The following is a 15,434-nucleotide window of genomic DNA, read 5'->3' as shown; positions in this document are numbered from 1 at the left end:
TTGACACAAGCTCTGATGATTCCTGGCCCGACCGGGGTCTCGCATCACGCTACAGCCTCAGCAGCCGCCTTTTCCTCGCTCTCAATCTCCGCCAGCTCCTCCCGGACCCCGACCAACCGGGCATCGACGCCCTGTAGCCTCTCCTTGAGCTTGGCCTCGTACTCTTGGTCCGACACGCTCCGCACCGGCGAGAGACTCTTGAGCGATTCCAGCCAGCTCCCTCCTCGTCCTGTCGTCTTCTTGGGCGCCGTCGTCGTCGTTGCAGGGATCGCGTCCTCCGCCGACGCCGCCGTCGCTGTTCCTGCTGCAGTGTGCGCCTGGCCTTGTTCAGAGGCACCATCTCGAGCGAATTCCATCGCCGTCGTCGTCGTCCGCCCCGGGCCAGGTTGTTCGGATACCGTCGTGGCACCGCCCGTCGGTGTTTGGGGAGGCCCAGTCAGGGCGACTTGCGTGGGCGGCGGGGTGGCCTGTCGCATCAGCAGCTGCCCCTTGGCGTACCTCAGCTCGTTGCCAGCAAACTGCAGGCTCGTGCACGCCAGCCCAAACATGATGATGCCAGACGGGATGGATTGGCGTCCGCCTGGAGGCCACAGAGGAGATAGAGCAAGGACGATCCCGTCGGAATCAGTATCGGTCATCGACCCTGCAACAAAGTCGCGTGCGCGCACGGAAAACCGAGACTTACGTGCGTAGCCGGCCAAGGTGCCACCAACGATGGCTCCCGAGATGCCGCTCGACGCCAGGTCGCGCGTGTGCGGATTGTGCCGCGGCCGCACATAGGCGTGCTGCGCGGTCGGGTGCTCGTACTTTTTCTCGTGGGCCATGACCGAAAGCGTCGGGTTGATGGCGTACTCCCGGATCGCTGGCGCCGCAGAAACAGAGGAGCAAAGAAAAGACGATGGAGCGTCAACAGAAGCTCCTGTAGCTCGCTCGTCCAGCGTACCTGACGGCTTGACCCTTCACTTGTGCATGCGCCCACTCACCAAAGAAGGGGAACCCAAACGCAAACATGTTGAAGGCCATCCTGCTGCCCAGCACCGTGGGCGCTCCAGTCTGGCCGCGAACAGCTCCATAGACGGATCCCGAGACGGCCCCCACCAGGGCTGGTGCATGGAGAGAGATACGAGCGAAGCGAATGGATGATGTCGAGGGGTGGGAGCGAGGGAAGACGGCAGTAGCGAGCAAGGTCGAGTCAAGGGCGAGATCAGAGATGAGGACGAGGTGAAACGAGGTTGGGGTCAGGTCGAGGCCGCGAGATGGGGTGCTGGTCCGGTTGCGCGGGTCTTGCTCCAAGATGCAGCTGCAGCGAGCGAGGTGCTTGGTCACGCGGTCCAGAGCTGGGGGAAGCGGAACGTACCGGCAAGGAGCGAGCCCTTGGCCACCTTCATGGGAGCGTCCGAGTCGACCTCGAATCCCCTGAGAGCGCTGATGGATTCCTCGTCGACCGAGTTGATGCCGTAGCTGCGCCGATTGGCGGCTCCTCCTCCGTAGGAAGCCCCGCCACTGCTCGAAGTGTCCTGGACAAACTCGGCCGAGCCCCAGCCGTCGAGCTGATCACCACCGGGCTGCCTCTTGGAAGGCGCCTGCGGGGATGTCGAAGACCACCGCGGGTCGCTGTCGGTGTTGGCGCCCGGAAAGGTCGAGAAGCTGCCAGAGGCTTGCGGGAAGCGGTCGTCCGACGAGCCACCAGCCTGGTCGACGGCCGACGGCGAGGGCGAGGGGGACGAGGCACTGCCGGTGGCGGCGGCGTTTCGCCGGTTGTAGGCGTTGCGGGCGTTTTCCTGGCGGATCTTGTCCCACTTGCTTGGCTCGACGCCCCTCTCGCCACGGAGCTGGGCCCACCTGCTGGCTGACGCGCCGCCCTCGTCGGGACCGCCTGAGCCAGAGTCAAAGAAGTCGAACGTTGCCTCCCTCGGGGTCTGCTCGCTTGCGGCAGCCGGCGGGGAGGGCGTGAATCTGGGTTGGCCGTCACCCCGTGGCTGAGCGGGTGCGCCTCCCTGAGCAGCCTGGCCCCACTGCTGCTCTCCGTCCATGCCCTGGGGCGGGCCGATTCGGACGTTTGGAGCGCCGCCGCGCCTCTTTTCCTCTACGACGTCTGCGAGGACCTTTTTGAGGTGCTGCGGGTCCTCTACGGTGTCGACGATGCCCTTGCTCATGACGACGCCGAGGGGCATGAGGAGGAACGAGGTGCCGAGGCCGCCGATGAAGCTGAGTCCGGCCAGCTGGAGGTTCGAGGGTCTGGGCTTGCGGCGGGAGAGAAGGAACCAGGAGCCGGCGCCGCCGATGATCCAGCCTGCCGTCTTTGAGCGGTCGACGTTGCGCTTGATGGTGCGCAGGGCCTCTGCCTCCCTTGGGGTGAGCTGCATCTGTGCGCGGGTGCCTGCGAGGCCGGCGGGCAGCTTGCCACCGGGGGCAGATGCGGGTTGGCCATCGCCGCCGCCGCGGCCGACGCCGCCCTGCGGCTGCTGGAAGGGCGAGTCCATAGCAGGCGTGGGCTGGGGGATGCGTTGGCGAGTGTGTCGTGCCGCGTGCGAGCGAGCGGAATGGGAGCGAGTTGAGTTGAGGTGCGAGTTTGCCGCAGAGGATCGCGTCGGGATCAAGGAGAAGGTGGCGGTGGAAAGGCTAGGCTGAGTTGGGGATGGATGAGGCGCGGACGACAGGGAAGGCGGGGCAGGCAGGCGGGCGGTGTTGGATCAGCAGACAGGCAGACGAAGAGCGGCCACGACGGATGTGGAGCAGCAAGCCGAGGCTAGGACAGACGAAGAAAAGCCAAGCCAGGGGCACACAGACCAGCCAACCCGGCCCCACCGGCTCGGATCCGACGCACGCATGCAAGCTTGCGTTGCGTTGGTGGGTCAGTCGGTCGGATTCTTGCTTGTCGGCCTCGGCCTCAGCCTGCCTCAGCCTCAGCCTGGACCCTGAGGCCTCGGTTGGGTCCGTAGTGACGGCAAGACGCCGGCGGGGCGGGCGCGACAGCTGCCAGCCAGGCCAGGCCAGGACGAGCATGTATTGCTGCGTGAATCAGCGTCTGACGTCGCCCGACCAAACAGCTCGCTGCGCTGCTGTCTTCGAGAGATGCCATGCCATGCTGCTGCCTCGCTCTTGGCCCGTCGATCTTCAACATGCAGACGAGCAAAGCGTACACAGGCCGGTAACTTAGCAAGGGCACCGAACCGCAACCCCAGGCCATCCTGGGCCGAGATCGACAGCCAGAAGGCGGCACGATGAAATCACGACGACGACGTCCTCGTCAAGCTTCTCCGTGCGGCGTGGTCGATGCTCCACTGGACCAAGGGCGGGCGGTATATAACCCCCCCTTCCTCCCAGTCGCTCGACATCCAACTACACCATCGTCGCCATCTCTCATTCTCCTTCATACCGCCCGCTCGCCATTCTGCAACCCGTCGCCTCTCAAAATGTCCGGCCAGACCACCGACCAGTCCTTCAAGAAGACGCACCAGACCGTCGGCGCAAACGGCAACGACGTCGTCGACAATCTCAATGAACACATCATGAAGACCGCTCCGGGACACGACGGCGTGAGTCCGTGCTGCTGCTGCTGCTGCCTTCCTGGCCTTGTTCCTTGACCCCCCCTCGCCCCCACCCGCCGTGCCCAACGCGGCCAGTCTCGCTGATACGTACGTCTACACGTCTGCACCTTTCATCTGTGGCGGATCTCAAGAACGTCGCCGCCGAGGAAAAGGGCGAGCTCCGTCCCCGCAGCGAGCGCATCGAGAGGGACCTCCGCGAAAAGGGTTACACCACCAAGAGCTCCGACCAGGAAATGGAGGAGCACGATGAGCTCAAGCAGAAGCTCGACAAGCGTGAGTAGGCCCGCCCACTTGGCCCCAACGTTCATTGACCTCCTGCCTTCACACCTTGAAGCTGACATCCATCGTCGTCTTCCACTCTTCGATCTCTTTCCCCTCGCGCATCCAGGGGGAAACCCGGCCCAATGATCGTACCCGCGCACGCACCCCTCTACTGCGACGCCGCTCCAAATCCAGCCTCGTCCACTGTATCACTAGGTCCATTCCTGCACGTCGTCCACCCTCGTGATTCAAATTATCCGTACCAGACCAGACCATTTCTGTGACAGAGAGCTTGAAAGCTGGGCGTCATGCGACCGCTCACGACTGCCTCGAGCCGAAAAAGCTGAGCGCCTTGGTGATGCTCTCGATGGCCGAGTCGCCCGTGGCAGGCGCCGCCTTGGTCGGGCCCAGCACCCTCGTAGTCTTGAGCGCCTCGCCCTTGACGGCGGGGGCGGTGGCGGTGGCGGCTGCGGCCGTCGTCGGCGCGACTTCGCCGCCGTTGGGCGCTGCGACTCCGTTGCTGCCGGCCTTCTTTGCCTCAGCTCCAGCGACGCCATTCGATACCGCCGTCGATCCCACCTGCAGCGGCCGGCCCAGACCGAGCTGTGCAACGGCATCTCTGCGCTCGGCCGCAGCGCCACCGACCACACCGTCACCACCGTCGGCCAGCGGCGACGGCTTTGACGGCGTCGAGATGAGCGAGATCTCGTTGCGGCCGACGTGCCGCCTGCGCGTCGACGAGCTCGCCGGCGGCGCGGCCGAGACGGTGACAATCAGGTTCTTGAGGTTGGGCAGCGTGTGGCGGATATCGAGCACCGTGACGTTGTGTACGTTCATCATCTGCTCAATGTCCTTGTTGAGCAGGAACGCGGCGTACTCGTACCGGTAGCGCTCCACGCCCTTCGAGTAGAGCGGAAACGCCCGCGGCCCGCTCATGATGCTGATGCCGTCCTGCACCACGGCGCGGCTCCCCGCCGTGGCCATCGGGTAGTGGACCGGCGTGCCCAGGTAGGTGCTGAGCAGCGTCATCAGCTGCGCCACCAGGCCTAGCGCGGTGCTGATTGTGTCGTCGTCGAGCGGATGGTAGATGAGCTTCCGCGAGCCCTCAGACGATTCGCCCTCATCGGCTTTGTTCCTGGCCTTGATCAGCGCCTTCAAAGCCTTGTCCTGCGCCTCGAGCTCCGAGCTCGAGCAGCTCGACACGCCATTGGGCAGCGGGATGCCTGCGATCGAGAAGAGCAGCGCGGAGCCGTCGACCAGGTCGATGGGGTAAATGTCCTCGAGGCTTCGCAGCAGCTTCGCCTGCCGCTGGTGGATGCGGAGCGACAGCGCCTCGGTCCGCCTCCTCAGCTTGGCGTTGCTCGTGGTGAGGCGATCGGCCGCTCTTCTTTCTTCGTCCAATGCCGCGGCCGCCTCTTTGAGCCTCTGCCTCCGCATCTGCAGGTCGTTGCGTCGCTGCAGCAGCTTTTCCTCGCGCTCCGCGAGGTCCCGGCGCTCGCGGTCACGCTCCTCGATCAAACGCCGCAGCCTCTCGGAGACTTCGCCGTGCTGCAGGCGCAGGTTGATCCTGCCCTGCGGGTCGCCGAGGACGTCATCGAGACTCTTGCGGGTCTGAGAGGTCTGTGCCTTGAGCTCGGCGAGCTCCGCTTGCTTTGCGAGGAGCGCCCGAGCATCGTCGAGCGTGTAGCTCGGCATCATCCGCGTCTCGCGCAGACTCCTCTCGATTGCGAGCTTTTCCTCGGACTTGAAGATGCTCCGCCGGTCGCGGGCCGGTACCCGCCGTGCCTCGTCGGTGGCTGCATGCGTCTTGCTGACATCAAAGCTGGGGGCTTCAGGATCCGACGCGAATCCATCCGTCGCCGGGCGCTGATCGAATTGCGAGGCCGCCATGCCGGACGTGGTTCTCAAAGTTGCTCGGCTGGCGGTCGACTTGCCCACGGCACCATCCAGGGGTACTGCAAAGTAGACGACTTGTTCGAGAAGCCGCCGTGCGCGCGAGGGCTGCGACTGGGAGGCATCGTTGTGTTTGCCGGCGAGCTGCGCTGCGACGGCGGCGGGATCAGCGTCAGCTCTGGTCGCCGCACCTCCGTCGTCAGCATCGCCCTCGCTCTGGGCTGCAAGACTCGACATCAGGCCGAGCACCATCATGTTGGGAGACGTGACCAGCCGAGGATCGGTCAAGTCGCCGTCGAGCCTTTGCAGCTCTCGCAGGTCTACGTCCCGAGAGCTGATCAGCTTCCAGTCGAGCTTGGTGTCCAGGCTCCTTTTCGCATCTGGCGGCGACGTCTCCCTTTTGGCCCAGACTCTGGCCCGCAGGCAGCTTGTTGCGGGGCCCGGGGAGGATCCCGATGTCGCGGATTGGGGAAAGTGAAAGTCGCGCGTGGGGCAGAGCGGATCCCCCCGTAGCGAGCCCCAGGAGTGGTGCAGACCTCCGCGCAAGCTCTCGGCGGTGAAGAAGGCGGCTGGTCCCCGACTGCCGTCCTTGAGCTCTACTGCGTCCTGCGCGCTCCATGGATCGCACAGCTCGACGCAGCAGCCAAGTAGCCGCTCGTCCATGATCTGATCCAGGGCCTTGTCACCGCCAAGAAAGCGCGAGGAGCTGCCCATAGTGAAGCGGCTGCCACCGGGGGTGCTGGGCCTGCGAATCAGGGTCGAGTGGACATTCTGCTCCTCGAAGCGCACGCTTCGTACGCTCAGGGTCGACGTTCCGCTGGTCGTGCGTGGCCTGGTCCCTGGCCTGCGCATCAAGGTGGCCGAGGACTTGGAGGAGCTGCGAGAGTCGGAGCGGGATAAAAGATCGGATCCCATCTCGCCGAATGGAAAGGATGAAGAGGCAGAGGGTGAAAGGTCGGAGAAGTAGCTGAAGGCAGCGCCATGGTTGTCCTTGCTGCTGTGGGACGTCTTGAGTATGGGCCGGGGAGGTTGGCTGGCGGTCGATAGCTCTTCGCTGGTCCGCCGCGGCCGGCTCGCGAGATGGGATGCGGCATGTCCATCCGTGGATGCGCCGCGCCGGTCGTTGCTCGAGGTCGAGCGGCGATGCCTGGTGACGGTCTCTTCGTGGTCGCTGCCGCCTGCTGTGTTGTCGTCGCGGGACCAGCTTGAGCTCCTCCTGCGGATGGCCTTCGCCCTAGCCTTGCCCTTGCTGTTAGACCTGCCGATGCGCAGGGCGAGGTCGGCATCATCGGCGCTGGTGGTGGCATTGCTGGCGAGGTGTCCGGGCTGCGAGGTAAGGTTGGCCAGGGACCGGAGTGCGCGGTCGCGATTAGGGCGAAGGGTGAGGTTTCGGATGAGGATGGAGCAGATCTGGCCGATGCGGAGCTGTTCGTAGTGGATCGCATCCGAAGGCGCAGCCAGGTGCGTCGCAGTGCCACCGCTCGAGAATGAGGCCGATGGCATGGCGGCGGTGGATTGATGCGGGCGTAGCGCTGTCGCTGGGTCGATGCCCGGTCTGGCCCGCTGCAGCTAGCTGGTCTTGTCGGTTCTCGGTAATGGGCGAGTGGCCATGATCCCGTGCGCCAGATGCTGAGGCGGATAGATGGCAGGGGCGAGACCCGCTGGTTCGATGAGCTCTTGGATGGGCGTAGGGTGTCGGATCGGCCGTCGAGCGCCGGAGCAAAAGGTGAGGGAGCTGGGCGGAAGAGCCGATGTGATGGTGTTGATGCGAGAGGGAGCGGGCGATGTCGCCCGAGCGGCCTCGGCCTCGGCCTCGGCCTCGGCGCGAAGAGAGGGACGTGTGGAGAAGCGCACGGTGCAGCCCACAGAGATGGCCCCTGTCCAGCCGGCTCTCTCTTCCCCCCGGGACTCGGCATTGGACTTCGGGCATTGGCGAGCCACCGCCCAACTTGCGGCCAGGCCGTGGCCGAGACGCGGGATGCCCGTCACCGAGGCACAGGCAAGCCCACAAGCCACAGGCCCACAAGCAAGCAGGGCCGAGGTGTCCGTCAAGCCGGACGTTTGCGCACGAGGACCATGTCGGCGTCGTCTGCCCAGCGGAGTGGCCAGCTGCGAACAAAGACAGGCCACGAGCGGACGATCCGACCGACCGCCGCCCTCTGCCCGCCCTCGGACAAGGCCGCACTCTGCGCCGCGAAGCCAGGCCGCTTCAGCCAACTCAGGACACGTACGTCGGCGAAGCTCGTTGAAGCTGAAGCGGCAGAGAGGTCACCCACGGCGGAAGAGAAGCGCGGCGGAGAGCGCGACAGCGAGCGGCAAGTCGAGACGGGCGGCGCTGCCTGTGAGCCAAGAGATGCCATCTGGATCGGCTGGCACGACACCGGCGGGTGCTGGGCTTGGCTGGCTGGGCTTGCTTTCAAGAAGCTGGGAGGGACACGTGTAGGCAGCGCAGAAGGGCGTGTCGGCGGCAATCGGGGGTACGTGTCGGACGCCTGCCTGCTGGCCTGGCCGAGCAACAGGCAGGGCCATGCGGTTGGCGGCAGTCGGGCAGAGGAAGGGCGAGGCCAGGCAAGGCCAGGCCAGGCCAAGTCAGGCCAGGAGGCTCAGCGTCGGTCTTCTCTCCACAGAGCGAAGATCTCGTGAGGCCAGGTGTAGGGGGGCAAGAGGCCACGCCAGGCCACGCCTGCGGGGGCTGCCCGGCCAGAGCGCCGAAGCGCCGCTGGGATGTGGGTCCAGAGCGAGGCTAGGCCGTGCTGTGTGGCTGCCGGTCTGGCCTGGCCTGGCCGCCCTACCTGGCTGTGCGTGGGTGCGAAGGTGTTGCTGGCTCGGCTGCCGCCATTCGGCCCAAGTCGAAGTACGTTGTTGGCACGCACGGCTCTCGGCCCTCGCCGCTGTTCCTCGGTCATGCCTGCCTGCCCGCCTGCCTCCCTCTCCTCCCCTCGTCCCTCTGTCTCCCGACCTCCCTTTCCCCCCTCCCCTCCGCCGCCATAGCCAGCTACGACCACGACCACCGACCACCGACCACCGAGCCACCCTGTACATAGCCTGTGTGTCCTTACACGTCGTCTTGAATCCTTCCTCGGCCGCCATGGATCCAAGCCGAACCGATCGCCTCGCCGCTCCCTGTCCCTCGTCTTCCCTTCGCAGCACCAACACCACCACCAACAGCAACACCAACACCACCAAGTCTTCGTCTTCTACATCCTCATCCTCGTCGTCCTTGAACACCATCGGTGGCCCCACCCACGTCGACATCCCCACCTCAAACGTTCACCAGTCCACCTCGCCATCTACGCCCACCGCGGTCAACGTCCCCTCAGCTCCCTACGTCACCGGCAGGTTTGGCTCGCGCAGCGCTGGCCAGCCAAACTCGTACGACTCGGCGCTCTCCACGTCGTCGTCCTCGTCGTCGTCCGACGTCGCAGACGACCTCGCAAGCATAGACATCTCCCAGCACAACAACGAAAAGGAGCCGCTGCAAGACGAACCCTTCACCATGGCCAACCTCCCCGACGGCCAGGCGGCCATGCTCCAGGTCCTCAACGGAATCGCGTCGATGCAGAAAGAGGTTCGTTCCGGTTGACCCTTGGACCCGTCCATCGCTCTCGTGCCGGCGCTGACCGCCCACCGCTGATCTCCCTGTACCATCACCCTTCGCAATGGCCGACGACCGCAGCTGGCCAGGTTACACATGCGAATGGACGCCCTCGAGTCGCAGAACGAAAAGATCGCCCGCAAGAACTCGTTCTTCGCCGCCACACCGCCCGGCTCCATCTCGCCCTCGCCCGCCTTCACCAGCTTCCAGCGGCTAGACCTGCCCAGCCGCAGCGGCAGCCCCATCGAAGGGCGCAACGCCGACTACTTCGCCGCTCCGCACCTTGCCATGGCGCCCGCAGCCATGGCTCAGCCCGCTCCGCTCCTCACAGAGGAGCCCAAGCTTGGCCTCTGGGCCGTGGTGCCCGCAGGAGGCGCGGGGACACGGCTCTGGCCCCTCAGCCGAGAGTCGTACCCCAAGTTCCTGCTGGACCTTACCGGTAGCGGCAGGACGTTGCTGCAGAGCACCTGGGACCGCCTGCTGCCGCTGGCCGGCTCGTCCCGCATGATGATCGTCACTGGCCAGGCGCACACCAAGGGCGTCTCTGATCAGCTGCCAGAGCTGCTGGCGTCCAACATCCTCGCCGAGCCGTCGCCAAAGGAGTCGATGGCTGCCATTGGCCTGGCTGCGGCGGTGCTGCGGCGGCGGGATCCCGAGGCCGTGCTGGGCTCGTTTGCGGCCGACCACATCATCTCGGGCCGCGACGGCTTCGAGTCGGCCGTGACCGAGGCGGTCGAGACGGCCAAGGCGGGCTACCTGGTCACCATCGGCATCGCGCCCTCGCACCCTTCGACGGGCTTCGGCTACATCAAGCTGGGCGAGAGCCTGGAGCTGGAGCGAGCGCCCAACGCGCGGCGCGTGACCGAGTTCAAGGAGAAGCCCGACGCGCGCACCGCCTCGGCCTACCTGAGCACGGGCGAGTACCGGTGGAATGGCGGCATGTTCGTCGTAAAAGCCCAGGTGCTGCTCGAGCTGCTGCGGCGGAGCGTGCCCGAGCTGCACGACGGGCTGGACCGCATTGCGGCCGCGTGGGACACGCCCTCGCGCCAGACGATCCTCTCCGAGATCTGGCCCACGCTGCCCAAGATCGCCATCGACCACGCCGTGGCCGAGCCGGCCGCCAAGCTGGGCAAGGTGGCCGTGGTGCCCGCCACGTTTGGCTGGGACGACGTCGGGGACTTTGCGTCGCTGGCCGACCTCATCCCCGCCGAAGAGGGCGAGGCGAGGGTGCTGGGCGACAGCCGGTTGGTCATCACCGAGTCGCAGGCGGGCGGCCTCATTGTGCCCGCTGCCGGTCGACCCATTGCCTGCCTTGGCGTCGACGACGTCGTCGTCGTCGACACGCCCGATGCGCTCCTCATCACGACGCGGGCGCGCAGCCAGGACGTGAAGAAGATCGTGGGCAAGACCAAGAAGACCTACCCGCAGCTCTGCTAGAGACGAGGGCCGTTCGGCCTGGCCGTGCGTTTCGCCGGACGCCGCCGTCGCCACCCCCCACTCCCTCTCGCCTATACCCCTCCATCTCATCCTTTCCAATCGGATCCCTGCCTCCTGTCTCTCGATCCGCGACGTTGGGTCCCTAGCCTAGAGATTCGAGCTGGTCCTCCCTTGCCCCTCCAACCCTCCTGACTCTGCCGTCAACCAGTATAAATCGGGACAATATCAAACGCCTATCCATCGGGAAAGAGAGGCGGTCAGCGAGAGCCATGGCGCATGTCCCGCCCCCGCCCCTGCCCCTGGGGATCGGCCGACGTGGAACGGTGAGGGGATGCTGCATGTGAAATGAGAGGAGATGGTATCAAGAGGCATAAGATGAGGGACGGGATCGGGTGAGGGTATGTGCTGGCAAGGAAAAAGGTGTAGCTAGAGTTGGCGGTGGAATGATGTGCTGCTGCTGATGCCGGGGGCTGGACGGGAAAGAATGGATGAACGAGAATGGAACATGTGTGTGTGTGTGTGTGTCGGTCGCGAAGCAGGGACGGTGAAAAGCTGGGTCGAGGGAGGGATCCTGTCGGTATAGCCTGAAACGAATCGACGAAGTGCGGGCGCCATAGGGCCGGGGGAACAGATGTGGTGGCGGCGATGATCGATCGCCGTGATGTGGTGTTGGTGCACAGCCGGCGGGGTAGGGCCTGGGCTGGGGGATCAGAGTTGCGAGTTGTCGGCGCACTCGCGCAGCGCCATGGTGAGCGCCTCCATGCGCCTGGCAGAGCTGCGGCTCAACGACGACGATAGCCGCGGCAGCCCATCGTCGTCGTCGTCACGCTCGGCCCCATCGCCGTGGCCGCTGTGCTCGTCGGCGCCAGCAGCCTTGGGCTCGCGACGGATCGACCTCGACGCGCCTGCGCCCGCGCCAGCCCGCGAGACGCTGCCGGCCTTGTTGCCGCGCCGGTTGGCGCTCACCCTCGATGTCGGCGAGTCGAGGCCGGCAGAGGCGAAGCTGTTCTCGTCCGATACCATCATCGGACGTCGGTGCGTCTCTTCGATGAGCTTGGCAATCTTGCTGCCCCGAGACAGGCTCTGCATAAAGGCCTTTTTCTTGATCGTGCTGGGCAGCGGACCGTCGCAGCGGAACGGATCGTCGTCCTCCCGTCCCTCGACGGCGTTGGCCGCCGCGCTCGACCCGAACGGCTGCCTCGAAGGGATCGCGGCTGACGTCGAGCCCGACGCGTTCGATCGGGTCGCCTGCGGCCGCACCTTGGACGATCCAGCGGTGCTTTTGACGCTCGAACGAGGACCGTCGCCACCGTTGGCGGTGGGGCAAGTGCGCTGGCTGCGAGGCGACTTTGTACGGCCCCGGACCGCTTCCAACCCAGCCGCCTCGCCGGCAGCAGCGGCTGGCGATCGCTGGATCGGGTTGAGTCGGGGCTTCGAGCGCCTCCTGGTCACGCGACGCGAAGAGATGATAGCTTCGCCCTTTAGCGGCGACCAGCTTCGAGGCTCAAACTCGGTCCCGTTGAGCTCGAGCACCTTGGGCGACGTGATGCCAGACGGGGAGCTGACCATGAGCGTGGGTGGCGACGGCGGCCTCACCGGACTTGGCGGCGCGAGGTGCGAAGCGTCGATGGGAAGCGTCGAGGATGACGCCTCGCGTTCCCGCTTGAGCCGCTCGCACTCCTGCAGCGCTTTGCTGAGCACGTCCACGCTCTTCATCCGGCGAAGGTGGCTCGGGCGCAGGCAGGCCTCGTTCCGCAAGGCGACGGCTGGGTCCATCGTCAGAAAGGGAAGAGCCGGTCCAGCAAGCAGCTGGACAGCAATGGTGCCATTCTCGGCCCCAGACTCGGCGGCCGGCTTGACCGGCGTCGGGTCCTCATCGTGACCCTTGCGTCCGCTGCGATCGCCGAAGCGGTTCAGTCCCTGCAGAGATTCTCGCCAGACCGCGCGCTCGTTACGCCGCCGGCGCTGCGTGCGCGGGCTTTCCGTCTGCGGATCATCCATGGAGCCTCGCTGGGGCTTGGTCGGGCTGTCTGCAAACGCTTCAGCGAGGCCGGTGCGGCGTTTCCCCTTTTTCGCAGCACCGAGCTGCTGGGCAAAGCGGTCTGCTGCCGCCGCCGTATCCTTGCCGATCGCCCTGTCGAGGTCGAAGGCGCCCTTCATCCGCACGGGCGCTGTCTGCGATTTGGCATTCCGGTACGCCAGGCTGCCCATCCAGAGCTGATTCCTGCTCGCCTGCTTCCGGATCGTCTTCGATGGGCTTGCCTTTGGACTCGTCTGACTCGCCTTTGCCTTCGGTCTTCTAGGCGTGGAGGTGCGGCCCGAGGCAGAGGTATGCGATGGTTTCGCCGGAGCCGCCTGGTGCGTGATGACCTGCTCTTGCTCGTTTCGCCGCGCTGCGATGTCGGTCTTTGATGCGACAAAGTCCTTGCGCTGCTCCTCGGCCAGACCATGGCCTGACTCGGGCTCGTGATGCATGTCGTTGCTCGGAGTGATGCGGATCGACGGGATTTTAGGAACCGCTGGCACCTCCTCTGATGCTGACTCCGCCCTCCAGAAGGCGCCAAAGAGCCAGCCGGATGATCTCGTCGACCTCAGTTGCTTGCGGACCGGCGCTGGCTTTCGCTCGTCGGAAAAGGTCCGTTGTATGGTTTGACGGAGTGATGTCGCCGCGACCGAGGTCGACGCGTGGTTGCCATTCCACAAGGCGTCGCCTTTGGCGGCGGCGGGATTGCGAGGAGACTGAGACGCCATCCTGGCGATAGCCTGGCGGTCCGGTGTGATGACGCGAGTCTCCTTGTACCCAGCCCGCTCGAGGAGGTCCTGCAAGCTGTCGAACTGGCTATCTGATGCCGAGCAGTCTTCGCTTCCGATGCAGCGAGCATCGTCGCGCGAGCTCCGAAAGGACCTACCGGGTTGCCTGACCTCGTCGTAGAGCTTTCGCAGGTTGCCCGTGATGGACGTCGAATGTGGCGAGTCGTGCCTTGGCTGCGAGCTGAGGCTCGACGTCGAGTCGGGGGAGGTGACAGAATCGCTGCCTCCGGAGAGGTCGGGCGTTCCGTGGTGAGGCGACAGTTCGGGCGAGGACGGCGGCGAGTAGGGGATGCCCTGGTGTCATGACAAGGCGGCGCGCGCGACGCGAATTAAATAGCAGCGAGATCAGCTCTAACGTCCTGGATCTCTCCCTTGCGTGCAGGAGGCGTCAGAACGAGAAGAAGATGTGGGTCTTTGGCAGCTCACCCTCTGTATACGCCCGATGTAGCCGTACATTCCCTGAGATCCGAGGGGCGAGGCGTTCAGCGCGGCGGCATCCGGGTAGGCGAGCTGCCAGAGGTGCTAAGGCGCAGTCCTCGAGGCAGCTTGTTGGAGTCGGCTTTTTGAAAGGGGCGTCCAGAAAGCTGCTGTAGAGCGGGATTGGAACGCGGATGGTCGAAGTAGGGGTTGGCGGAACTGTAGAAGACGTCGAAGCTCAAAACGGGATGGCAATTGGGATGGTGCTGATGCTGTGTTCGAGAGACGAGATGCTGGGCGATGGTGGCCACGGTCCAGGCCGTTCCGACTGCGAAGCTGCTGAAGGGAATGCAAAGGCGATGGCAGATGAGAAGAGCAAGAGAGGGGAAGGGGCAGGCAAGATGGAAGAGGACGGTGATGGCGAGAGCAACAGGCAGTGAGCGAGGCCACCTGCTCGACGGCGGAAAAACACACAACCAGCGAGCAAGCAAGCAAGCCAGCAAGCCAGCCCCACCGCCCGCGAGCCTTGGTTGGCTGCCTTATTGGTTGGCTCGGCCACGGGGCTCCCGGCCTGCATGCCTCTTCCACCAACCTCTCCGCCGGCCCCCTGCCTGCTGGGCCCCCCTTCCGACACGTATGGATGCTCGGCGCAGCCCAACAAGAGCCCCTGACCCCTCCGCCTTGTTCTGTCTCCGATCCTTGCACGTCCGCGTCTCTGGGCACCAGCATGGAATGGTGAGCAGCTGACAGACAGCTCGCTGCGGGTCGGGAACTGACATACCGATGATCCTCAGCCGCGACCCCTCTCTTGCCCCCCGAAAAGTCACACACACGCAGGCAAGCCGCCTCTGGCCTGCCTGCAGGCGCGCGTCGGGCGTCGACCTCTTGCCGGGCGTCACGCTGAAACCGAGCTCGACTGTCAGCTCCCATCGGGGCTCGATTGCGCATCGGGATCCACAGCACGATCCGGTCGAATCTATCGGGATGCCGGCCTCGAAACGAAGCACGCAATCGTCGCAGTCCTCGACGTGATGGATCTTCGAATCCCCGGCGCTGCGCTCCGTCGAACTCGGCACCTATACCCACCTCTCGCCCGCCGCCGATCTTGCTCGCTCGGTCAGCGCATCCGTCCCGGCCGCCCTGCCTGCCCTTGGCACCACCCTGGCGTCCAGCCAGCGCTCAGCAGAAGCTGTGGACATGGTCGATGATGGCCAACTCAGTCATGGCGACGTCGACACCGTGTGGAGGAGGCTCGACGTCGGAGGGGCAGAGGAGGCCATGGCCAGGATTCGCCGCGGAAGGGCGGGGATAGCAGCCGCAGCGCCAGCAGCAGCATGGCACCAACGCTAGCGGCGACCTAGCTGCTGACGCTCGGGTCCCTCCTTCGCCCCGGGGTCGTTCGACAGCCCAGGCCTCGAACCGACAGTCCGGGCCGTCGACAAGACATACAAGACCCCTCTTGCCCCCCT

The 15,434-nt window shown here is 65.4% G+C and overlaps 5 protein-coding genes across 5 annotated transcripts; 2 read left to right on the top strand and 3 right to left on the bottom strand.

Moving 5' to 3' along the window:
* Positions 1-44: 44 nt before the first annotated feature.
* Positions 45-2,483, bottom strand: PFL1_01310 (uncharacterized protein; the record flags this gene model as incomplete). The annotated part of the gene is made up of 4 exons (XM_007878813.1): positions 45-580; positions 686-862; positions 984-1,103; positions 1,358-2,483. The coding sequence occupies 4 exons, from the start codon at positions 2,481-2,483 to the stop codon at positions 45-47; spliced, it is 1,959 nt and encodes a 652-aa protein (XP_007877004.1).
* Positions 2,484-3,224: 741 nt separating this feature from the next.
* PFL1_01309 (uncharacterized protein) lies at positions 3,225-3,959 on the top strand (the record flags this gene model as incomplete). Its single annotated transcript, XM_007878812.1, has 3 exons — positions 3,225-3,539; positions 3,683-3,824; positions 3,940-3,959. The coding sequence occupies 3 exons, from the start codon at positions 3,225-3,227 to the stop codon at positions 3,957-3,959; spliced, it is 477 nt and encodes a 158-aa protein (XP_007877003.1).
* Positions 3,960-4,130: 171 nt separating this feature from the next.
* On the bottom strand, positions 4,131-7,208 carry PFL1_01308 (uncharacterized protein; the record flags this gene model as incomplete). Its single annotated transcript, XM_007878811.1, has 1 exon — positions 4,131-7,208. The coding sequence occupies one exon, from the start codon at positions 7,206-7,208 to the stop codon at positions 4,131-4,133; it is 3,078 nt and encodes a 1,025-aa protein (XP_007877002.1).
* Positions 7,209-8,793: 1,585 nt separating this feature from the next.
* On the top strand, positions 8,794-10,737 carry PFL1_01307 (uncharacterized protein; the record flags this gene model as incomplete). The annotated part of the gene is made up of 2 exons (XM_007878810.1): positions 8,794-9,273; positions 9,382-10,737. 2 exons carry the CDS (start codon positions 8,794-8,796, stop codon positions 10,735-10,737), a joined length of 1,836 nt encoding a protein of 611 aa, XP_007877001.1.
* A 708-nt stretch (positions 10,738-11,445) lies between these two features.
* On the bottom strand, positions 11,446-14,004 carry PFL1_01306 (uncharacterized protein; the record flags this gene model as incomplete). The annotated part of the gene is made up of 2 exons (XM_007878809.1): positions 11,446-13,842; positions 13,975-14,004. 2 exons carry the CDS (start codon positions 14,002-14,004, stop codon positions 11,446-11,448), a joined length of 2,427 nt encoding a protein of 808 aa, XP_007877000.1.
* Positions 14,005-15,434: the final 1,430 nt, after the last annotated feature.

This window comes from Pseudozyma flocculosa (genome assembly GCF_000417875.1).
Source record: "Pseudozyma flocculosa PF-1 unplaced genomic scaffold scaffold00003, whole genome shotgun sequence".
In the NCBI taxonomy this organism is placed as follows: Eukaryota; Fungi; Basidiomycota; class Ustilaginomycetes; order Ustilaginales; family Ustilaginaceae; genus Pseudozyma; species Pseudozyma flocculosa.
Note: the sequence above shows the minus strand (reverse complement) of the source record. Positions and strands in the feature narration are given on the sequence as shown.